This window comes from Babylonia areolata, chromosome 15 (genome assembly GCF_041734735.1).
Source record: "Babylonia areolata isolate BAREFJ2019XMU chromosome 15, ASM4173473v1, whole genome shotgun sequence".
NCBI classification, from domain to species: domain Eukaryota; kingdom Metazoa; phylum Mollusca; class Gastropoda; order Neogastropoda; family Buccinidae; genus Babylonia; species Babylonia areolata.
This window is the reverse complement of record NC_134890.1, coordinates 32,577,256-32,603,781: the sequence shown is the minus strand read 5'-3', so window position 1 is coordinate 32,603,781 and position 26,526 is coordinate 32,577,256. Positions and strand designations below refer to the sequence as shown.

The 26,526-nt window shown below is 43.9% G+C and overlaps 1 protein-coding gene across 1 annotated transcript in view; it reads right to left on the bottom strand.

Annotated features, from left to right (window-relative positions):
* LOC143290332 (uncharacterized) overlaps positions 1–26,526 on the bottom strand; it is a 158,286-nt gene that overhangs the window by 58,235 nt on the left and 73,525 nt on the right. The window contains exons 42-53 of the mRNA XM_076599685.1: positions 25,730–25,810; positions 16,684–16,870; positions 15,682–15,789; positions 11,314–11,486; positions 10,438–10,690; positions 8,597–8,777; positions 7,551–7,776; positions 6,601–7,173; positions 5,047–5,335; positions 4,142–4,353; positions 2,808–2,904; positions 1,967–2,018 (exon numbers count right to left, since the gene is read on the bottom strand). Of these exons, the coding sequence (XP_076455800.1) occupies positions 1,967–2,018; positions 2,808–2,904; positions 4,142–4,353; positions 5,047–5,335; positions 6,601–7,173; positions 7,551–7,776; positions 8,597–8,777; positions 10,438–10,690; positions 11,314–11,486; positions 15,682–15,789; positions 16,684–16,870; positions 25,730–25,810 (2,432 nt within the window). The remainder of the gene's footprint in view (positions 1–1,966; positions 2,019–2,807; positions 2,905–4,141; positions 4,354–5,046; positions 5,336–6,600; positions 7,174–7,550; positions 7,777–8,596; positions 8,778–10,437; positions 10,691–11,313; positions 11,487–15,681; positions 15,790–16,683; positions 16,871–25,729; positions 25,811–26,526) is intronic.

Here is a 26,526-nt window from a genome sequence, read left to right as displayed (position 1 = left end):
GGGGCAAAAACATTACGTTACTGTTGTTGGTATTATTGGTTATAGTCCTGGCATTATGTGGGGGCCAAAACATTACATTACTGTTGTTGGTATTATTGGTTATAGTCCTGGCGTTCTGCAAAAACATTACGTTACTGTTGTTGGTATTATTGGTTATAGTCCTGGCGTTCTGTGGGGGCAAAAACATTACGTTACTGTTGTTGGTATTATTGGTTATAGTCCTGGCGTTCTGTGGGGGCAAAAACATTACGTTACTGTTGTTGGTATTATTGGTTATAGTCCTGGCATTATGTGGGGGCAAAAACATTACGTTACTGTTGTTGGTATTATTGGTTATAGTCCTGGCGTTCTGCAAAAACATTACGTTACTGTTGTTGGTATTATTGGTTATAGTCCTGGCATTCTGTGGGGGCAAAAACATTACGTTACTGTTGTTGGTATTATTGGTTATAGTCCTGGCATTCTGTGGGGGCAAAAACATTACGTTACTGTTGTTAGTATTATTGGTTATAGTCCTGGCATTATGTGGGGGCAAAAACATTACGTTACTGTTGTTGGTATTATTGGTTATAGTCCTGGCATTATGTCGGGGCAAAAACATTGTTACTGTTGTTGGTATTATTGGTTATAGTCCTGGCGTTCTGTGGGGGCAAAAACATTACGTTACTGTTGTTGGTATTACTGGTTATAGTCCTGGCATTCTGCAAAAACATTACGTTACTGTTGTTGGTATTATTGGTTATAGTCCTGGCGTTCTGTGGGGGCAAAAACATTACGTTACTGTTGTTGGTATTATTGGTTATAGTCCTGGCGTTCTGTGGGGGCAAAAACATTACGTTACTGTTGTTGGTATTATTGGTTTTCGTCCCGCGTTCTGTGGGGGCAAAAACATTGTTACTGTTGTTGGTATTACTGGTTTTCGTCCCGCGTTCTGTGGGGGCAAAAACATTGTTACTGTTGTTGGTATTATTGGTTATAGTCCTGGCGTTCTGTGGGGGCAAAAACATTGTTACTGTTGTTGGTATTATTGGTTATAGTCCTGGCATTCTGTGGGGGCAAAAACATTGTTACTATTGTTGGTATTATTGGTTATAGTCCCGGCATTCTGCAAAAACATTACGTTACTGTTTATTATTGGTTATAGTCCTGGCGTTCTGTGGGGCCAAAAACATTACGTTACTGTTGTTGGTATTACTGGTTATAGTCCTGGCGTTCTGTCGGGGCAAAAACATTACGTTACTGTTGTTGGTATTATTGGTTATAGCCAACATTGTTACTATTGTTGGTATTATTGGTTATAGCCAACATTGTTACTATTGTTGGTATTATTGGTTATAGCCAACATTGTTACTATTGTTGGTATTATTGGTTATAGCCAACATTGTTACTATTGTTGGTATTATTGGTTATAGCCAACATTGTTACTATTGTTGGTATTATTGGTTATAGCCAACACTGTGTCACTACCGTTGTTATTACTGCTTAAAGCCCTGGCATTTTGGGGGGTAAAAACACTGTGTTATTGTTGTTATTGTTTATAGCCCTGGCAGTCCGTAGGGGTAAAAACAATGTGTTCCTTTCATCATTACTACTTATAGCCATGCCATTCTGAGGGAGGGGTTAAAAAATGTTTTTACATTTTTGTCATTATTGTTAACATTCCTGCCATTCTGTTGGGGGTAAAAACACTTATGTCATAATTATCACTTCTGCATACAACCCAGCTATTCTGTGGGAGGAAAAACACTGGGTCATTGGTATCATTATTGCCTGAAGCACTACCATTCCTCTCTCTCTCTCGCAAACACTCCCCCTCCTTCTTTCAACATACACACACACACGTCTCCCTCTCATGCACACACACTCCCCCTCCTTAACACACACACACACACACTCAGTTGTCTCCCTGTCTCGCGCACACTCTCCCTCCCTCTCTCAACACACACACTCACACACACAAACTTACCTTGGTGGCATTGCATGGGGAGACATGGCGGGATGCTGTGGAGGTATCATACCTGAAACCCACACCACTGATTGGTGATGATCTGGGCATATTGCAACCAGTGCTGTCTTCTCTACTGTAATTTATGACAGGCCACATCCTGTCAGCTCATTCTAGCAAGATTTGAAATCATAATCATTCAGGTGGGTTTTGCACAGTTTCAGTAGCTCAAGGAGGCGTCACAGCGTTCGGACAAAACCATATACGCTACACCACATCTGCCAAGCAGATGCCTGACCAGCAGCGTAACCCAACACGCTTAGTCAGGCCTTGAGACAATGACCCATCATTTGACTACAACCTTGCTGTTTCATGTGAAATCGTAATGCTTATGAAAATGAAATTATGTTTACTGCCGTATTTACTTTCGTTTTCTCCGCATAGGTGGATAGTAGTTTGCACAGGACAGGAATGTCAGACCCCTGCCGGAGTCTGCACTAGTTGGGTCATGGTTAAGTATGCGTATTTAAAATTATGTTTACCGTTACTTTTCTATGAAACACAGGATACTGTTTTCTTTGCATTGGTAAACCACAAAAATATAACTTATTTCATATGCAAACAATAAAACACACAAACAAACAAAAAAACCCACACACACACCACTGCAGCAGCAGCAGCATCAAATCAACATACACAAGCTCAGACAAGTACTTACATTTTATAAGGACTTTTAGGAACCCTGGAGTTATGTAAACACAAATATACCCAACACGCACAACCCTGAAAGCGGAGCACACTGGCAGTGTACTGCAACACACACCAGCAGCACATACACACACACATACAAACACACACACACCTGGACGAGGACCTGGTACCATGACAGGATCTGGTGGCTGACCAGGTCTGTGCAGCATGGCTTGTTGTTCTGCTTGCTTCTTCTGCTCCTGCTTTTCCTGAGACACAGCAACGCACATTGCACTCTCTGCTTTTCCTGAGACACAGCAACACACATTGCATTCTCTGCTTTTCCTGAGACACAGCAACACACATTGCATTCTCTGCTTTTCCTGAGACACAGCAACACACATTGCATTCTCTGCTTTTCCTGAGACACAGCAACACACACTGCATTCTCTGCTTTTCCTGAGACACAGCAACGCACATTGCATTCTCTGCTTTTCCTGAGACACAGCAACACACATTGTATTCTCTGCTTTTCCTGAGACACAGCAGCACACATTGCATTCTCTGCTTTTCCTGAGACACAGCAGCACACATTGCATTCTCTGCTTTTCCTGAGACACAGCAACACACATTGCATTCTCTGCTTTTCCTGAGACACAGCAACACACATTGCATTCTCTGCTTTTCCTGAGACACAGCAACACACACATTCTCTGCTTTTCCTGAGACACAGCAACGCACATTGCGTTCTCTGCTTTTCCTGAGACACAGCAACGCACATTGCACTCTCTGCTTTTCCTGAGACACAGCAACACACATTGCATTCTCTGCTTTTCCTGAGACACAGCAACACACATTGCATTCTCTGCTTTTCCTGAGACACAGCAACACACATTGCATTCTCTGCTTTTCCTGAGACACAGCAACACACATTGCATTCTCTGCTTTTCCTGAGACACAGCAGCACATATTGCATTCTCTGCTTTTCCTGAGACACAGCAGCACACATTGCATTCTCTGCTTTTCCTGAGACACAGCAGCACACATTGCATTCTCTGCTTTTCCTGAGACACAGCAGCACACATTGCATTCTCTGCTTTTCCTGAGACACAGCAGCACACATTGCATTCTCTGCTTTTCCTGAGACACAGCAACACACATTGCATTCTCTCTATCAGCTACACTGCATGCTCGTCTACTTTCCCTTTCCAACACTTTTTCTTTGTTTAGTTCAACCCCCCCCCCCCCCCACACCCCCCTCTCTCCTACCATTTACTGCAAGTGAACAGGAAAGACACAAAACTTATCAGTGAAAAGAGAAACAAAAGATAAAAAAAACAAAAACATAAGGAATCATTAATTAAAAAAAAACCCAAAAAACATTACCCCCTCCCCCCCCCCCCCTCTCTCTCCTACCATTTACTGCAGGTGAACAGGAAAGACACAAAACATGTCAGTTAAAAAAAAAAAAAAAAAAAAAAAAAAAAAAAAAAAAAATCACATCACCTGTTCCAGCAGCTCATCCAGCAACGTCTTCTGCTCAGTGGTGGTGGCGGCGCCAGGCGTGCGCACCCCAACCACCCCGGGTGGACGGAGTCCAGGTGAGGCGAGCCGGTGCTGGGGTGGGAAAGGGGGTCGGGGACCCTGGGTCAGCTGGTGCTGCAGGCTGGGGTGGGTGGAGGTGGGGGCCAGGGGGGGGCGCAGACCCTGGGCTGCACCTGTGTGTGTGACCAGAAAACGGTCTGGAGTCGGGACGTTTTTGCAGGGGTCAGACATTACAAGGGTCTTGAAAACACAACAGGAACAGCAGTCAGATATAACAAGTCAGCAGCTGGACACAATACGCGTCAGGAGTTAGGATGGGTCAGACACTACAGGGGTCAGACATTGCAAAGGTCAGACATTGCAGGGGTCAAACACAATGGGGTCAGCAGTCAGACATTACACGTCAGGAGTCAGACATTTCAGGGGTCAAACATTACAGGAGCCAGACATTACAGGGGTCAGATATTACAGGGATAAAAAAATCACTGGGGTCAGACATTACAGTAGGGGGTCAGCAATCAGACATTACAGGGGTCGGACATTACAGTAGGGGTCAGACATTACAGTAGGGGTCAGACATTACAGTAGGGTCGGGCATTACAGGGGTCAGCAGTCAGACATTACACAGGTCAGGAGTAAGACATTACTGGGGTCAGACATTACAGGGGTCAGCAGTCTCTCATACAAACACATACTTGCACATACACACACTCACAAACACATACGCACACTCACAAACACATACGCAAACACACATGCAAACAGCCCCTATGTGGTCAGCTGGGCTCCAGGCAACATGGATCGTTGTTTTCATCGTTATCATTATCATCATTTTCGTTATCACTATCATCACCACGACAACTGACCAGGGAATCTGGCCTGCTGCATCATCTGCTGCTGCAGGGCCGATGGGTGGCTCAACCTCTGCTCCCCGACCTCCGACCCCTCCCCGCCCAGGTCCTGACTGGGAGGGAACGCCCTTGGTCCCTGGGGCCGCAGGGCATGCTGGGTAACCGCCGACTGGCCGTACAGGATGCTGCTGGGGGTGGGGGTGAGGGTGGCCCCTCGGGGAGGGGGCCCGATGGTGCCCAGGGGCTGGCTGTAGCTGCCCTGGTTGTACTGGTTGGTGGGCGTGATGGTGGCCCTCGAGGACAGCTGGAAAACCACACAGCAGATTAATCAACCGGGGGGAAAAAAAAGAAGAAAAAAAGGCGTTTCTGTCATAAAACAACATCCAAAACAATAAACCGAAAACTGAGAAAAGGGTCTGGAGAGAATTCCGCTCTACATAAACTGTGTGAATTTTCAGCTTTCCACAGTTATTTCCCTTCTTCTGGTGATGTCATCAGTGACATCACTATGCACATATGTAATATGTGCTGTGGTACTCAAGGGGTTGACAGCCCCACCTTCACTTGTCGCAGTTCAGTTCAGTTCGGTTCACTTCAGTTACTGAAGGACGAGTCACTGTGTTTGGATGAATCCAGATACATGTACCCTCCACCACATCTGTTAAGCAGCTTGCCTGACCAGAGGCTTAGCCAAACATGTTTTGTCAATAATCAATATGAAACCAATTCACGTCAATTTCCAACCTGCACTGAATTACATTAACAGTTCAAGCAATTACATGTCTCTGTGTGAACGTGTGTGTGTGTGTGTGACTATGCATGCTGTGCCCACGATTGCGTACAACGGTCAACCGTCCAACAAAACAATGCTCACTGACACACAAACAGGATAACCAATCACTTTGATCGTACTGAATCACAATCAAAAATGTCTGTGTGAATGTATCGATGTGTGTATGCACATACACTATCCTTTCTTTACACGTGTCTGAACACACGACACAATTCTGTGCCGTGCTATGACAAAGGGGGTTAGAGAGGGAGGGGAACAAATTATCTTGAAATCAATTCCAACCACTTCCAATCTGCAATGAATAACAATTACAAATGTCTGCGTGAATGCATCAATGTGTGTATGCGCATGCAACACTGTGCACGCTGTTCAAATGTGTAATCACATGACACCATTCTGTGACAAAAGGAGTTAGTGAGGGAGGCACTACTTCCAATCTGTATTGAATCACAATTACAAATGTCACGTCTGTGTGAACGCATCAATGCGTGTATGGCACACGCAAAGCTATGCATGCTGTACTGTACACATGTCTCAGTACATGACACCATTCTAAGCCATACTGTGACAAAGTGAGTGATGAAGGCACTACTTCCAATCTGTACAACTTCCAGTCTGAATCACAATTACAAATGTCTGTGTGAATCTATCAGTGTGTGCATGTGTGTCACACTATACATGCTGTACCATACATGTGTCTGAACACAGAATTCTGTGCTGTGCTGTGACAAAGGGAAAGAGTGAGGGAGGGAGGGGGACAGGCGGGAGAAACCAACCATCTGTTGCTGTGCGGGGGGCTGAGGCGGGGGCAGATGCTGCAGGGGGCCAGTCTGTGAAGCGGCCACCTGGCCCCCGGACACGGCCATCGTGAAGGGCGACATGGTGCGTGACGGGCCCTGCAACCCGTACGGAGACTGCGGAGCCGACACAGACGTCCCCGCCGTGACCCCGAAGGGTGACTGCGCGGAGGGCACCGTGGGGCTGAACGGGGACTGGCCCGACCCGTGCTGGGAGAAGGGGGACATCTGACCCCCGGGCGTCAGTGGCTGACTGTGGGGGGAGGCCGAGTGCTGGCCGGCCATCATCTGACTGTACGGGGACTGGATGCCTGGGGTGCGGGGGGACGGCTGCTGGCTACGAGGGGAGTGGGACACCTTGGGGGAGGGGAGGCTGGAGGGGCCGGGGACCGCCGCCTGGGGGGAGGGCTGCTGAGGGCCCTGGCTGGCTAAGGAGGCGGGCAGTCCGTGGGAGAAGGGCGGCCGCTGCAGCATGCTCTGTATTGTGCCCGACACGGCGTCGGCCAGCTTGTCTCCTTCATCCACACGCCGCGTGGTGATGGGCTTGGTCCCCTGCACGGGGTCAGGGTCTACGTCAGCATTTCACTCATTGCCTTCGTCTATCATCACTAACTTCATCTATCATCACAAACAGTGCTATGTAAGGGTTTCCATTAGCATAACACACATACCCAAACACCACAGACCTGTAGAAGAGCCAGTGGACACGCATACATACACAAACACAACACACACATGCACACACCACACCACAACACACACACACACCACACCACAACACACACACACACGACACCACAACACACACACACCACACCACAACACACACACAACCCCAACACCAACACTACCTGAACAAGAGCACCAATGGAAACACACACACACACACAAAACACCCACACACACCCCGATCCAAACACCAACAGTACCTGCAGAAGAGCAGCAATGTGACTGACGTCAGACTTGTCATCAGCGTCCATGCCTTTCTCCCCCTCTGCGGTCTGTGTGGTGACAGAACTGTCACTGGTGTCAATCTGATGCTGCCTGCGCTGACTGAACTCCAGGAACTGGGCTTGGAAGTCCTTGATCTTGCTTCCGTCCTCCGACCCTTCCATGTCGGCGTCCACGTCGCTCTTCACCGCACCCTCCACAGCACTGCACACACAGAAAGGGACGATGTGGTAGACGTTGAATGCTTTAAGAAAAATTCACTTGTGTGTGTGTGTGTGTGTGTGTGTGTGTGTGTGTGTGTGAGAGAGAGAGAGAGAGAGAGAGAGAGAGAGAGAGAGAGAGAGTGTGTGTGTGTGTGTGTGAGTGAGTGAGAGAGAGAGAGAGTGTATGTGTGTGTGTGTGTGTGTGTGTGTGTGTGTGTGTGTGTGTGTGTGTGTGTGAGTGAGAGAGAGAGAGAGTGTGTGTGTGTATGTGTGTGTGTGTGTGTGTGAGTGAGAGACAGAGAGTGTGTGTGTGTGTATGTGAGAGAGAGAGAGAGAGAGAGTGTGTGTGTGTGTGTGTATGTGTGTGTGTGTGTGTGTGTGTAAGCATGCATGTGCAAGCATGAATGTGCGTGTGTGTACATGACTATATGTGCAATCACAAAAGCAGAATGCAAACAGCTGTGACTGGAACACACAAGACACTGATCCTGCCCCCTACCTTTCCAAAGCCTTTTTCTCATCTGATATGTGTGTGTGTGTGTGTGTGTGTGTGTGTGTGTGTGTGTGTGTGTGTGTGTGTGTCTGCATGCGTGCATGTGTGAGTATGTGTGTGTATGTCTGCAATCACAAAACCAGAATGCCAACAACCCTGACTGGAACACACAAGGCACTGACCACATGCCCCTATCTTTCCAAAGCCTTTTTCTCATGTGTGTGTGTGTGTGTGTGTGTGTGTGTGTGTGTGTGTGTAAGTGTGCATGTGTGTGTGTGTGTGCAATCACAAAACCAGAATGCAAACAACCATGACTGGAACACAGTACCTTTCCAAAGCCTTTTTCTCATCCGATTTATCCTCCACGTCATCTTTCTTGTCCTCGCCTTCCCCCTCTCCCGACGACGCCTTGGGGTCGTCCATGAGGTCCAGCGACTCTATCAGGTTGGGGTCATCCAGGTCCAGTTCAGGATCTGCGTACTTCAGGATGTCAAAGGTCCCGTCAGCACCTGCACAGAGATCACTTTCTTTCTTTCCTGGCTTCGAAGAGATACACAGCACTTTCTTTCTTTCTTGCTTGCTTAAAATAGACATAAAGGACTTTCTTTCATTCTGACTTGACTCACTCTGGGTGAAGGATCCCTATCGGGGCATTACTGTTATCAACTATTTCAGATGAAGGGCTCCAATCAGGGCGTTAGTTTTGAATTTTTGGAGTTGCACCTAATTTGCGTAATGACAGGAAATTTTCTATCTAAAATTACATTTAAATAACATACTTACCGTGACCCAACTAGTGCAGACTCCGGCAGGGGTCTGACATTCCTGTCCTGTGCAAACTACTATCCGCCTATGCGGAGAAAACAAAACTATGGCTGATAACCTTCCGGAAGTAGGTAACCTCCCCTTTGTCCTGCTGGCTAGCGCCCTCTTTTTCTGGCAGCCATTATGACTCCTGTACCTGTGCGCTTTTTACTCTCCACTGCGACCATTGTAACAGTGTGTGTTGCTGTGATCGTGAGCACGGGAGTTATTTCGTGGTGACTGGTTCACGTGAACAGTGCGTGTCAACAATGGCGTCTGACCCAGTTTCATCTCAGTCGCAAGGCAGACAACAGAATCAGATGTAGGGGCCCTATCGTGGCACAATAATGTTCTGAAGTTAATCTGTTTCAAACTGTTCATGCTTTCCTGGATTTGTCAACAAGTATTGTATTGTATTGTATTTCTTTTTATCACATCAGATTTCTCTGTGTGAAATTCGGGCTGCTCTCCCCAGGGAGAGCGTGTCGCTACACTACAGCGTCACCCATTTTTTTGTATTTTTTCCTGCATGCAGTTTTATTTGTTTTTCCTATCGATGTGGATTTTTCTACAGAATTTTGCCAGGAACAACCCTTTTGTTGCCGTGGGTTCTTTTTCGTGCGCTAAGTGCATGCTGCACACGGGACCTCGGTTTATCGTCTCATCCGAATGACTAGCGTCCAGACCACCACTCAAGGTCTAGTGGAGGGGGAGAAAATATCGGCGGCTGAACCGCGATTCGAACCAGCACGCTCAGATTCTCTCGCTTCCTAGGCGGATGCGTTACCTCTAGGCCATCACTCCAGTAATCAGTGTGTGCAAATACTGAACAAGGAATATGGATACTTTCATCATCTCACTGTATGATAGCATAAGAAGGATGAAGTTTTATATTTTGTTCCCAACTGACTCGTCATGTTACTGATCAGTTTGGAAGTTTTCAGTTCATAAATTCTAACATCTGTTTTTTGGCGATTTTATTTCTTACCCAAACAAATGGGTCATCTGTGGGGAAAGTCAGGGGAGCTAACTGGCAGTACTAAGTGAGTCAACCGTCCTGCTACCTTCCTCCTTGTCATTATCATCATATTAGAAATGAAATAAGCCAAAAATATCTGTTTGAAAACCAAACAAAATTAACACAATAAAAAAACTAATAAAAATAAATAAAAGTTGTTTTTTTTCTCAAAAACCCTGACGACTGACGCACTTACTGAGCAGATCATCTCCACAAAAATAAAAGATTTTTTTTTTTTTTTTTAAATTTTTTTTTACGTCTAATATCACTGATAGTGAAAAGACGCTAAACAAAAGAACGAACGAAAAGATTTTTTCTTTTTCAAAAACCCTGAACAGACAACTCACTAAGCAGATCATCGTCCTCCGGCTTGTCGTCCTCGGAGGAGATGGACGGCTTCAGGTCCTTGTCCCCAGGCAACTGAAGCCCGTCCCCCTCCACCGCCTCCTCCTTGTCCTGTGACACTCCGGCCTCCACCACCCCCTCGTCCCCCACCTTGCTGCCGGGATCCGTCAGCAGCTCAGAGCGCTGGCCCTCCAACTGCTGGAAGACTTCGTCGTCCGCTGGGCGACCCAGTGCTGGTAGCATGTTGGCCACAGCCTGGAAACAGTCACAGCGAGACGCTTGTTATGTGTTGTGCTGTGTTGTGTTGTGTGGGTGTGGTGTGGTGTGGTCTGTGGTGTGGTGTGGTGTGGTGTGTATTGTAGTGTAGTATTGTGTTGTGGTGTGATGTGTTGTAGTGCGATGTGGTCTGTTATGGTGTGATGTTTTGTGTTGTGGTGTTGTGTGATGTGTTGTGCTGTGCTGCACTGTGTGTTGTGGCGACCCAATGCAGGTAGCATGTTGGCCACAGCCTGGGAACAGCCAGAGGTGCACAGCAGTAAGACACTTGTGGTGTGGCATGGTGTGATGCGTTGCGTTGCCCTGTGATGTGTTGTTTTGTTGTGTCGTGTTATGCTGTGTTATGGTGTGTCGTATCATGTTTTGTTGTGTCGTCTTATGGTGTGTCGTGTTGTGTTGTGCGGTGTTGTGCTGTGTTGCGTTGCGATGTGCTGTGTTGTGCTGAGTTGTGCTGCATCGTGTTGTGTTGTGCTTTGCTGTGTTGTGTTGTGTTGCACCAAAACATAAGACAAACACACCAACACATCCCAACCCAGTCACAACAACCCCTCAAAACCTCCCCCACCCCCACAAACACCCAACACTTTGGACCAACACCTCACCTGCTGGGGTGCCTGCTGAAAGGCATCTGCTGGAGGCCTGGGCAGCCCAGGGGAGAGCATTCCTCCAATGCCTGCAGGGGGCGCCTGCTGCTGAGGCATCGACTGCGGCACAGGGAACCTCATGCCTCCTGCCTCGCCTGGTGGGATCCGCGGGTTGAACCCTTCCGCGCCTTCTGGACCAAACCCTCCGTGTCATCAGTGAACATAGTGACAGGTGCACAGACTGAAGTGAACATAGTGACAGGTACACACAGACTGAAGTGAACATAGTGACAGGTGCACACAGACTGAAGTGAACATATTGACAGGTACACACAGACTGAAGTGAACATATTGATGGATACACACAGACTGAAGTGAACATAGTGACAGGTACACACAGACTGAAGTGAACATAGTGACAGGTACACACAGACTGAAGTGAACATAGTGACAGGTACACACAGACTGAAGTGAACATAGTGACAGGTGCACACAGACTGAAGTGAACATAGTGACAGGTGCACACAGACTGAAGTGAACACAGTGACAGGTGCACACAGACTGAAGTGAACACAGTGACAGGTGCACACAGACTGAAGTGAACACAGTGACAGGTGCACACAGACTGAAGTGAACACAGTGACAGGTGCACAGACTGAAGTGAACATAGTGACAGGTGCACACAGACTGAAGTGAACACAGTGACAGGTGCACACAGACTGAAGTGAACACAGTGACAGGTGCACACAGACTGAAGTGAACACAGTGACAGGTACACAGACTGAAGTGAACACAGTGACAGGTGCACACAGACTGAAGTGAACATAGTGACAGGTACACAGACTGAAGTGAACATAGTGACAGGTGCACACAGACTGAAGTGAACATAGTGACAGGTGCACACAGACTGAAGTGAACACAGTGACAGGTGCACACAGACTGAAGTGAACATAGTGACAGGTACACACAGACTGAAGTGAACACAGTGACAGGTACACAGACTGAAGTGAACACAGTGACAGGTGCACACAGACTGAAGTGAACACAGTGACAGGTGCACACAGACTGAAGTGAACACAGTGACAGGTGCACACAGACTGAAGTGAACACAGTGACAGGTACACAGACTGAAGTGAACACAGTGACAGGTGCACACAGACTGAAGTGAACATAGTGACAGGTACACACAGACTGAAGTGAACACAGTGACAGGTGCACACAGACTGAAGTGAACACAGTGACAGGTGCACATAGACTGAAGAGAACCCATTGACAGGTGCACACAGACTGAAGTGAACATATTGACAGACACACACAGACTGAAGAGAACCCATTGACAGGTACACACAGACTGAAGTGAACATAGTGACAGGTACACAGACTGAAGTGAACATAGTGACAGGTGGACACAGACTGAAGTGAACATATTGACAGGTGCACACAGACTGAAGTGAACATAGTGACAGGTACACACAGACTGAAGTGAACATAGTGACAGGTGCACACAGACTGAAGTGAACATAGTGACAGGTACACACAGACTGAAGTGAACATATTGACAGGTGCACACAGACTGAAGTGAACATAGTGACAGGTACACACAGACTGAAGTGAACCCATTGACAGGTACACACAGACTGAAGTGAACATATTGACAGGTACACACAGACTGAAGTGAACATAGTAACAGGTGCACACAGACTGAAGTGAACATAGTGACAGGTACACACAGACTGAAGTGAACATATTGACAGACACACACAGACTGAAGTGAACATATTGACAGACACACACAGACTGAAGTGAACATAGTGACAGGTACACATAGACTGAAGTGAACATACTGACAGGTATACACAGACTGAAGTGAACCCATTGACAGGTACACATAGACTGAAGTGAACCCATTGACAGGTACACACAGACTGAAGTGAACATATTGACGGATACACACAGACTGAAGTGAACATATTGACAGGTACACACAGACTGAAGTGAACCCATTGACAGGTACACACAGACTGAAGTGAACATAGTGACAGGTACACACAGACTGAAGTGAACATATTGACAGGTACACACAGACTGAAGTGAACATATTGACAGACACACACAGACTGAAGTGAACATAGTGACAGATACACACAGACTGAAGTGAACATATTGACAGGTACACACAGACTGAAGTGAACATACTGACAGGTACACACAGACTGAAGTGAACACAATGACAGGTATACACAGACTGAAGTGAACATATTGATGGATACACACAGACTGAAGTGAACATAGTGACAGGTACACACAGACTGAAGTGAACATAGTGACAGGTACACACAGACTGAAGTGAACACAGTGACAGGTGCACACAGACTGAAGTGAACATAGTGACAGGTACACACAGACTGAAGTGAACATAGTGACAGGTGCACACAGACTGAAGTGAACATAGTGACAGGTACACACAGACTGAAGTGAACATAGTGACAGGTACACACAGACTGAAGTGAACACAGTGACAGGTACACACAGACTGAAGTGAACATAGTGACAGGTACACACAGACTGAAGTGAACATATTGACAGGTGCACACAGACTGAAGTGAACATAGTGACCGATACACACAGACTGAAGTGAACACATTGACAGGTGCACACAGACTGAAGTGAACACATTGACAGGTACACACAGACTGAAGTGAACATAGTGACAGGTGCACACAGACTGAAGTGAACATAGTGACAGACACACACAGACTGAAGTGAACATAGTGACAGGTACACATAGACTGAAGTGAACATACTGACAGGTATACACAGACTGAAGTGAACCCATTGACAGGTACACATAGACTGAAGTGAACCCATTGACAGGTACACACAGACTGAAGTGAAAATAGTGACAGGTACACACAGACTGAAGTGAACATAGTGACAGGTGCACACAGACTGAAGTGAACCCACTGACTGGTACACACAGACTGAAGTGAACATAGTGACAGGTACACACAGACTGAAGTGAACATACTGACAGGTACACACAGACTGAAGTGAACCCATTGACAGGTACACACAGACTGAAGTGAACACACAGACTGAAGTGAACATAGTGACAGGTACACACAGACTGAAGTGAACATAGTGACAGGTACACACAGACTGAAGTGAACACAATGACAGGTATACACAGACTGAAGTGAACATATTGATGGATACACACAGACTGAAGTGAACATATTGACAGGTACACACAGACTGAAGTGAACATATTGACAGGTACACACAGACTGAAGTGAACATACTGACAGGTACACACAGACTGAAGTGAACATATTAACAGACACACACAGACTGAAGTGAACATAGTGACAGGTACACATAGACTGAAGTGAACACAATGACAGGTATACACAGACTGAAGTGAACATATTGACAAGTACACACAGACTGAAGTGAACATACTGACGGGTACACACAGACTGAAGTGAACATATTGACAGATACACACAGACTGAAGTGAACATATTGACAGACACATGCAGACTGAAAGGCAGACAGAGAGCAGACAGATGAAGAAACTGACAGATACTGTGAAAGACACCAAGTAAAAAACGTGAAGATCCCAAACCACTCTCAATCTCGAAGTAATATTGATTTACAAACACAGCACAAATGCGCATCATACACATATGTAAAAACACTTAAATTCAATTAAACACACACACACACACACATAAGTAAGTAATAGTGTGCAAAACACTGCTTCTTTCTGTCTTCCCACTTCACACATACACACACAAAAGAAAAAACAACAACATAAGAAATGACACGTGGACAGACACAAGGCTGACAAACACAAACAAGCCCGTACTTTGCACAGGGACACAACAATCTACAGACACCACAGTACTTTTGCACAGGGACACAACAATCTACAGACACCACAGTACTTTGCACAGGGACACAACAATCTACAGACACCACAGTACTTTGCACAGGGACACAACAATCTACAGACACCGCAGTACTTTGCACAGGGACACAACAATCTACAGACACCACAGTACTTTGCACAGGGACACAACAATCTACAGACACCACAGTACTTTCTCACAGGGACACAACAATCTACAGACACCACAGTACTTTCTCACAGGGACACAACAATCTACAGACACCGCAGTACTTTGCACAGGGACACAACAATCTACAGACACCACAGTACTTTGCACAGGGACACAACAATCTACAGACACCGCAGTACTTTGCACAGGGACACAACAATCTACAGACACCACAGTACTTTGCACAGGGACACAACAATCTACAGACACCAACATCTTGACCCACAGAGAAGGCCAGCCAACACAGGCAGACAGATCTCACCATGAGGGAAGTGGGCGGGAGGGTGGGAGGGCCGCACCATACGATGTTCCATGGGCCAACGTTCTGGCGGCATACCTGGCCTGCCATCCCTGAACACTGGCACTGCCCCTGTCATCGAAAGGCACGCGTCCACACATGCACATCTCTTTCCTCTCTTCACATGAATATTCCTCACTCCCTCCAGCATGCTTTTTTTTTTTTTTTTTTTTTTTGTACGCTTATCGTTGACTTCATCAATTTTTTGGGGCTTATACATATTATTATTAGTAGTAGTAGTTCTTTTTTTTATGTATTTATCTATTATTTATTTAATTACTTTTTTTTCTCTCAAGGCCTAACTAAGCGCGTTGGGTTACGCTGCTGGTCAGGCATCTGCTTGGCAGATGTGGTGTAGCGTACATGGATTTGCCCGAACACAGTGACACCTCCTTGAGCTACTGAAACTGAAACTCTAGCATGTTTTAAAAACAGAAAAAAAAATAATCCAGTAAAAGAGGGTTTTTTGTAAAAAAGACAGATCATACATCAGGAATGACATTTCTCTTTTCCATTTCAGTCTGAAACAGCCGACATACAATCACTCTTGCATGTGAAGCTGTAACAAATTGACATAACGTAGTATCTGCTTTTCAAGTTTCAGTATGAAAACTGAAACAGCCAACATACAATCACAATCACAAGTGAAACTGGACACAATATCTGCTGTCAGTCTAATTTCAGAAAATGACCTGTCCTTTCTACTGGCAATAACGGACTGCAACATCAGCGTATTTATGACTGGATTGTTGTAGTTTTTTCTGCGTGTATTGCTGCTGTTACCCCGCCACATAAGGAAGCAATAGTTCCCCCCCCCCCCCCCAAATTATCTAATCAGCTGTATCAGAGGTTTCTCATTTGGAAGCGACAGGTTTTTTTGTTCGTCCTTCAGCCCCCCCCCCCCCACCCCCCCTGCAACCCCTCCCCAGCCCCCCAAATTTATCAGCAGCAGTAGAGGTTCCTCACCTGGCATTCTGGGCATGATGGACGAGGGGGGCATGCCAGGTGGTGGTCCCCCCATTCCCACATCCTGCTGCTGCTGTTGCTGTTGTTGCTGCTGCTGTTGCTGCTGCTGCTGCAGCCACTGCTGGTGGAGGGGGTGTCCGGGCCCCAACTGCTGCGCAGCGGCCTTCTGCTGCATCCGCAGCTTCGTCTGCTGACCCAAAATCTCTCGTAGTTGTTGGTGGGGGGTGGGAGCACCCCCTCCCTCCTGCCCGAGAGCTGCCTCCCCTGTGGCCGGCCCACCGGCGCCCTGACAGTCACACACACTCGGCACTCACTCAACAGGACCTGGGGGAATGGTGGGAGGGGGTGGGATGGGTGGGGGGCATGGATAGGGGGCAGGGGGAGTGAAGGAGCTAGCTTGGGGAGTGAAGGAAGGAATTCTGTATTTTCAAAATTTTTTTTTTTATATTATTATTTATGTCCAGTCCTGGTCACACATAACTGGTGGTTGTAGAGAACATACACTTCTACTTCTAGCATTCATTTTCATATTTGAATGTTTAGAAATCTGGTTTAAGTGTTCGTTTTCACATCTGGATGTTTAGACATCAGGTTAAAGTATTCTTAATTCCTCCTCCTCCAACCCACCCCACTTTACCCTCTACTGAAATCCTCATATAGTGTGTGTGTGTGTCTGTGGGTGGGTGTTTGTGTATGCATGAACGTGTGTGTATCTACGAGCGCGTCAGGCTGTATGTGTATAAGGTATTTGTGTGTGTGTGTGTGTGTGTGTGCGTGCATGTGTGTGTGTGTGTCTGTGTGTGTGTGTGTGTGTGTGTGTGTGTGTGTCTGTCTGTGTGATTGTTCATATTTTCAGACTGTAGTATTCATGGTGTATAGATACATACATCTGGTGTTTTTTCATGTGCAGAGATATGTTATTATACACTATTGTATATGTTTTGTTTCATATGAGGTGCATAGAGCCCATTACATGGGGAGTTTTCCAATATAATTACTATCTATTATTATTATCATTATCATTATCATCATCATTATTATCATTATTGTTATTACTATCATTATTATTCATTTTCACATCTGAATGTTTAGACATCTGATTCAAGTACTGTGTCTATCATTATCATTTACAAATAAATCGATAAAACCACAGGTGATGCAGGGGGCAGGGTAAGTTGGCGGAAACAGGTAAGACGGAGGATGAAGTCAAAACCAAGTATTTTAAATAAATTGAAGTACAATTCAAGAAAATTACTAAATCAACTTTGTAAAAAGTGAGTCAGAGATTCAACTGATAATGAATATATATGAAAAATCAAAACATCAATATTCGCATGCAAATAACTATCTACTACGGCCATAATGCACACTTGACTCTTTGCGTCTAGTGGCCTGCACCGGAGTTAACACTCCACTTGTACTGTCCCTGACCAACGTTAGCTCTGGGCCTTGAATAACACAGCCTGGGCGCAATAGCCGAGTGGTTAAAGCATTGGACTTTCAATCTGGGGGTCCCGGGTTCGAATCTCGGTGGCGCCTGGTGGGTAAAGGGTGGAGATTTTTCCGATCTCCCAGGTCAACATATGTGCAGACCTGCCAGTGCCTGAACCCCCTTCGTGTGTATACGCATGCAGAAGATCAAATACGCACGTTAAAGATCCTGTAATCCATGTCAGCGTTTGGTGGGTTATGGAAACAAGAACATACCCAGCATGCATGCATGCCTGAAATTTGATTGAATGACACAGGAAACGAATGATGAGCGCCCAACTGAATGGCAGCCGTCAGTCAGCTCTACCCAGGTAGGCAGCCTGTTGTGTAAATGACTCTGTGTTTGTAAAGTGCTTAGAGCTTGGTCTCCGACCGAGGATAGGGACTATATAAGTATCCATATCAATATCATCACAAGAAGCTGCATTTTCTTTTTCTTTTTTTTTTCTTCTCTTTTTCATATCTCACCTTTGTTTTCAGTGGGGAATGGAGAAGAATCTTCCATTACCTAATTTATCTAACTGAAGGGAGGAGGTGCAGGGGGGAAGAGATGGGGTGGGGGTGGGTGGAATTCTACTTTTGTGACTGAACACTGGTTTCTGAGCGGGTAAACCCAGGAACATAAACTTCGATACACCACGGTCATCTTTATCCTTCTGTGATGAGACGAGTTAACTAATCCTGCAACCCTACTGTGATCAGAAAGACCACATCTTGCAACGTCACAATACGTTCTCCGCTTTGTCCATGCAAGATAACAAAAGACAAAATCCTCATACGATGAGATTTTAACACATCCTGCACAATTACACAACTTTTCTCTTGTTCTTTTCATAAAAAGCACAACCGTTTTCAATGTTCAGAGAAAGAAAAAATGAGAGCAAAGATAAGACAACAAAACGGAATTACAAAGTACCATTATAATTCATTTCCACAGCGATGCACTGTCAAATAAAAACACAAACTGCTATTGCTCTCCCCTTCCAAAACCTCCTTCCTCCATTTCAAAAACAATTAACTACATCTATGGTCGATTTATCGCCAAAGATTAAAGCTCTTGATATGAACTAACAATAAATGTTTTATTTATGAGACTAAAAAGAGTAGAGTGTAGAACTGTCTCTGAATATGATCTAACAACACCTTTTTTTTTAAAAATGGGCTAAAAGCAGTGGAGTGTAGAACTCAATGCCTGACACTAACGCATGGTTGTGGTGTAATGATGGTGACAGAAGACATTCTGTGAGAGAACTGTTCTTCAGGCTGCTGGGCTGACTGACAGCAAGTGAGCAACTTCAAACAGTCACCACTGTGATAATTTGACAGTTTCCGTTTCCGTTTCAGTAGCTCAAGGAGGCGTCACTGCATTCGGACAAATCCATATACGCTACACCACATCTACCAAGCAGATGCCTGACCAGCAGCGTAACCCACTGCTCTTAGTCAGGCCTTGAGAAAAAGAAGAAAAACAACAACACTGTGATAACTTCGTTCAGGCAGTCACCACTGTGATAACTTCGTTCAGGCAGTCACCACTGTGATAACTCCAGACTAACAGCTCTATTAACTTGTCAGTCACCACTCTGACAACTTAGGCAGTCACCGCAATAACTTCAGGCAGTCACCACTGTGACAACTTCAGACAGTCACCGCAATAACTTCAGGCAGTCACCACTGTGATAACTTCACAGTCACCACTGTGACAACTTCGGACTGACAGCTCTGTGTAACTTCAGTCAGTCACCGCTGTGATAACTTCGGACTGACAGCTCTGTGTAACTTCAGTCAGTCACCGCTGTGATAACTTCAGATAGTCACTACTGTGATAATTTCAGACTGACAGCAATGTGAATTGTGATCAATGACAGTACTATGATGACTTCAGACTCAGAGTATTGTGATAACTGACAGCACTGTGATAACCTGACTGACAGCACTGCGTTAGCTTCAGACTAACACCACTGTGATAACTTCAGACTGACACCACTGTGATAACTGACATCACAGTGATAACTTCAGAATGACACCACTGTGATAACTTCAGAATGACAGCACTGTGATAACTACAGACTGACACCACTGTGATAACTGACATCACAGTGATAACTTCAGAATGACAGCACTGTGATAACTACAGACTGACAGCACTGTGATAACTGACATCACAGTGATAACTTCAGACTGACACCACTGTGATAACTTCAGACTCACAGTATTGTGATAACTGTCAGCACTGTGATAACTTCAGACTGACAGCACTGTGATAACTACAGACTGATAGCACAGTGATAACTTCAGACTCACAGTATTGTGATAAGTGTCAGCACTCTGATAACTTCAGACTGTCAGCACTGTGATAAGTTAGACAAAATCTAATTTTTCCAGGCAAACAATAAAATGAATTTTAGGTACAAATCACACTTAGGTACTTTTCTTCTTTTTTTTTCTTCTTTTTTTTTTTGTGAAGATTTTTTCCAGTTTGATTTGGTAAAGAGATGTCAATAAATACCGCCTTGTTCACAACTGACAATGGGTAGTGATGTTGATGAGAGGACAGACTATAATTCAATAAAGGACAAGCGTAAAGCTATTACTAGTGTGTAACATTCAAGTAGCCCAACTTAATATGAACTCTCTCGATCCCTCAAGTTCTCAGCAACGTTTCATTTGAATCCCAGTAAATACGTAACAAATATTCACATGCAGACAACACCATCCTAGCAGCAATAAACAGTGCATACATTCTAATATCAATCATGCAAACCCATCAAATACTGTACAGTTTAAGGAGACACTTGTCAACAAGTAAGATCTGCAAAGTTATGAAACGTGCGTCCAAGACGTATCACATTTGAGGGTCACGATTATCATCACTGGGGCAGATAAGTGTGAGGGGGGTTTGGGGGGTGGGGAGACATGACTGTCCTAATTTTTTTCTGCCCTGCCTTGTGCAGGGGTAGATGACTGTTGCTCTAAAGCTGGAGGGGATGTGTTAAACGAAGGGGTGGATGAGTACCCAGGCTACGTCTAAAAGGGGTGGGTCATGGACCAGGGTGGACACTCCCACACACACACACATCCACATTCAACATGCCACGGCCGAGCACAGGGAAGGCAGCATCTCCAGACAATGGTCAACACCTAGTGCCGGCTGCTTCACTGGTGTCACCGCAAAACACCTCCACACTTACTTTTTTTTGACGGAGAACATGAATTTCACTCCACTACTGTCCTTAATGACCAGAACGTGGTGTTACACACGCTCTTTAACACTCCATCAACCACGTTCAGTAACTGCAAAATTGCAGTCTCCTGCTTTGACAACAATATCTCACATTATTCTAAAAATTCATGAAATCGTTTTAGTCGGCTACCTTCTTTTTTTTCCTTTTTTTTTTTTTTTTTTGGTGACACCAAGAAGCAGCAGGCGTGGTTTCACAATTAACATTTTCCATAACAACAATAACAAAAGGTACTCATGAAAATGAATTTTTTAAACAACCATGTGCAAATCTCACAATGCATCTCATACATGTATTTCACAGTGCTGCAACTTTTAATCACAATATGACACATTCCTGGCAACAGAAAACAGAAATAAAGGTCACACTGTTACAAGAATCACAATCTTTAACATACTCGTTTCTTTAAACATAGCTATTTCAGCACAAAAAGGGTAGATAAACTCAAGACAAATAAACAACAACAACGTTAGCAAGTACACTCAGATGACTAATACAGTATTAGACAAAAAGCCACACGCACACAGAGACTACTATTAATCAAAACACCAATAATGCAACAACATCATCAAATTACAACACTGGTGTGTGTGTGTGTGTGTGTGTGTGTGTGTGTGTGTGTGTGTGTGTGTGCGCTTTCTAGTTTTGCAAAACTATTGCCAGCGAAGCAATGACCTGGCCACTGAATTAGTGAATAGCAGACATAAAATTAACATTTTTTTAAAACTGAAATGAACATGGAATTTCTACATACACTGCTTAATACTGTCTTTTCTTCCTTGTTTTCCTTAATTTGCCCCTTCCAAAATAAAGACTTCCACTTGAAATACTCAAAATTTATTTCACACACACACACGCACACACAAACACACATATGCCTACAACTGAACTCCATGTAAATCTCCATAGAACACATTGCTTCCATTGCGATGTGTAAATCATACCTTAAATACTGTAAGGATTTTTTAAAAATCAATATAAATTCCATACTTTGCAAGACTATCATTCTTGGACTACAAACTGTTAATAAGTATTATTCTGGATTTCAATCCTAGAATGAAGAAAACTGGCCAATCCACTCTGCAAACTATGCATTACAGACTACCCAAATTTTTAGCAAATGTTTGTTATGATTTAAAGGATCATCTTGCAGACAGCATGTTTCCAAGAACCATGACTGACATATGTCTCTGAAGAACACTCAATGCTCTTAACCGAACTTCTTTTTTACATCCACTGATGTAAATAAACAAATCAATTAAAGAGACTATGCACACTGAATTAAAAACCCAAAGAGAAAAAAAAAAATATATATATATATATATATATGAACAATATTCAAAAACAGAACAACCACAACAAACATAAACACGCTCTAAAGTTGGTATGGGATCTGTTTCCTTTCCTTAAAAAAGAAATAAAGAATCATCATGTCTGACTGTTCAGTAAAAGATCTAGACATTACATGGTTGCTACTTATGACAAAACAAGTGAAACCTTGGCCCTTTACTGATTAGAATGCTACATCCGATAGGAATCTTGCCGACACGATTCAGGAAATGTCATTCCGATCAAAAATTGTCTCTTCACTCTCTATCTCTCCCTGGCCCCATTTTCAAAGGGAAAAATACAATAAGCACCAGCAACACTAACTACAGTACAGTTCATATAATGAACTTACGACTTAGTAACACTAACTACAGTACAGTTCATATAATGAACTTGCGACTTAGTAACACTAACTACAGTACAGTTCATATAAAGAACTTGCGACTTAGTAACACTAACTACAGTACAGTTCATATGAAGAACTTGCAACATAGCAACACTAACTACAGTACAGTTCATATAATGAACTTGCGACTTAGTAACACTAACTACAGTACAGTTCATATGAAGAACTTGCAACATAGCAACACTAACTACAGTACAGTTCTAATAATGAACTTGCAACATAGCAACACTAACTACAGTACAGTTCATATGAAGAACTTGCAACATAGCAACACTAACTACAGTACAGTTCATATGAAGAACTTGCAACATAGCAACACTAACTGCAGTACAGTTCATATAATGAACTTGCAACTTAGTAACACTAACTACAGTACAGTTCATATAATGAACTTGCAACTTAGTAACACTAACTACAGTACAGTTCATATAATGAACTTGCAACATAGCAACACTAACTACAGTACAGTTCATATAATGAACTTACGACTTAGTAACACTAACTACAGTACAGTTCATATAATGAACTTGCAACTTAGTAACACTAACTACAGTACAGTTCATATGAAGAACTTGCAACTTAGTAACACTAACTACAGTACAGTTCATATAATGAACTTGCAACATAGCAACACTAACTACAGTACAGTTCATATAATGAACTTGCAACTTACATAATAAACTAATGCAACACTCTGTAAACAATCAGGCTTACATCATCAAAAAAAAAAAAAAAAGTAATCAAAGACAGTTAGAAGCTTTCAAAGGAGGGCAGAGGGAGGTCGAATACAGTAAAAGCAAAACGATTTTCAACTAAATGATACACAAGTTATGTACGTCTTTTTCCCTACTTCTAACTCAAAGACGCAGAATCAAAACAGTTATTTAAGCAACTATGATACCTGACAACAGTACACCATACTTCACTCAAAACTATGCGACAATACAACAAAAAGCTACTCAGATAGGCTTCCAAAGTGGCCTGCAGTTCACTATCAAGGATGCCAGGAATACACATCTATCACAGATGCCAGGAATACAAGTCAGCCATAGAAGACACAGCAAAACATTAACCACCGCACCAAGCACACACAGCCTTGTGCTGCTCAACACTACCCCGTGTCCATACACACACACACACACACGCACACAACCATACACACACACACACACACCAACACACACACGCCAATGACAGAAGAGAGATCTGAAAAGACACTGTATCAGCCTTTAGAGAATAAGGAAGATGTTTGTTGATCAGCTTCTTTTGAAGTTTGTCCCCAAATCCAGATTTTGTTTTCTTTCTTTCTTTCTTTCCTTTCCCCATTTAAAAACCATTCACAGCAAAGAGCTAAAAAAAACATAAAATGTTAACTGAAGACCTCTGTTAATAAAAATGAATAACATAAAACTGATATAAAAGATTTTTTTCTTTCTTTCTTTGTTTTTTATTTTTAAAAAAAATCACAAAAAGAGCTACACAAAACATATGTTACTGAAGGCCTCTTGTTAATGAAAAGCAATTAAATAAAACTGATAAAGGAAATAAGAGAAAGAAGAATTGTGAGCTGGTGCTTAAACACACTTCTTAGTCAATTTGCATCCATATTCAAAATTTGCTGCTCTTGTGAAGGACATGCTTGAATCTCAGGTCTGCACTTATAAAGAAAACAAGTCTGGATGACAGAAAAGACAAGCAAGTCTCTAGAAATTCAAATTCAAGTCTTTAAAAATCAACAAACACTTATTCTTAAAAAAAAAAAAAAATTGGGATGTTGTCACATCTTAAAAAAGAAAAAGAGAAAAAAAAAGTTCAAAATTCTTTATCAAAACTAATCTGAAGATTTTTTGAAAATTATATATAAATCCCCTCCCACAACTACCTTTGAAGCAAGTCAACAATTCAGCCAACAACTTTTCCGATCAGTCTTTCAAGGTGAGAACTCGTTATAAATAACTGGTAAAAACCCCGGTACTTAATTCTCACTTGATCCAAAATTTAATTTGGTCAGAAATATAAAGCACACACACACACACATACACACAAAAAAATCAAATAAACATTAGTACATTAATTTTGAAAAGCCACAACCTGGAAAACACAACCACCACATGCAAGGAACCAAACTGAAAATGATGCAGGATGTTGTGTTTTGACAAATAAAAAAACCCAACCCCACAAAAAATGATCACTGTTACTCCTAACCCACACCATACTAAGAGGAAAATGGAGAGCTAACAGGATCTTTCACCCTTTGATTCTTTCCTTGTCATGTTAAATTTTGTGGGTTTTTTTTTTTTATGGACAAGTAGGGTACACACAGCCTCACAACACTGCATGAACTAACAGCTTTCAAAGCATGTACAGTTTACTCCTCCTCCTTGAAGGGATAGTTAAGGCAAGCAAAAAGTCCAGGTCCCATCATCATTGGCTTGTGTGTGTGTGTGTGTGTTACATCCCGTCACCAGCGGTGGTGGTGGTGGTAGTGGTGGAGGTGGAGGTGGTGGTGGTGGTGGTGGTAGTGTGTGCAGAGACACAGGACGCGTGTGCGCAGCCGGAGACCACAAGCCTCACTTACCACACTAGGGGGCGCTACAGAGTAGGGCCAGGGTTGAGGCCCATGCGGACCCAGTTTGAATCGCCGCGAGGTGAGTGCAGGCTACATCAGCGACATCACACCACCACAAGGACAGAAAAGACATAGGCCACAGAACCAATCAGAGTCAAGCTACAGAGACAGACGGCACAACTACAGCACACTAGCTAGGAAAGATAGGCCAGAGGCAGAAAGGTGCAGGTCCAGATCTGTTTTGCAGTTACAGGTATATATATATATATCTCTGCAGCTACAGATATATCTCTTTGCAGTAACAGATACACATCTTTGCATTTGCAGATTTATCTCTCTTCAAGACAAATTTACGTTTCCTGCAGACAATCAAATTTTCATTGTTGTGTATTTGTAACCCTCTCTGCTTGTATCTCGACCTTCACACAGGCCGGTAACACAGTTACGGGCCTGGGTAATGTATCCATGTCCTTGCTCTTCATGCACTGCGAGATTATTAACAACACAGATCTCCTCCCTGTCCCCTTCCCTATCTCTGGTCTCCACAACTCTGTTCCACTGGTTCAAAACCAGTCTGCAGTTGTGTTACATGTGCCTTGGCATGTTCTGCTCATGTCTGTAGCAAATCGGAAGAATTTCTTTTTGTTTTCTCCAAATCAATCTGAGCAAAATCAACTCTCTTGGTTTCTTCTTCTTGAGTAACCTTAACCCACACTGGCATACACTTTGAACAGAAGAGTTTTTAATCAATACAAGTATATAAAGATCATGATTAGCTGGAATTAACAATCTTTGTCTTCAGAACA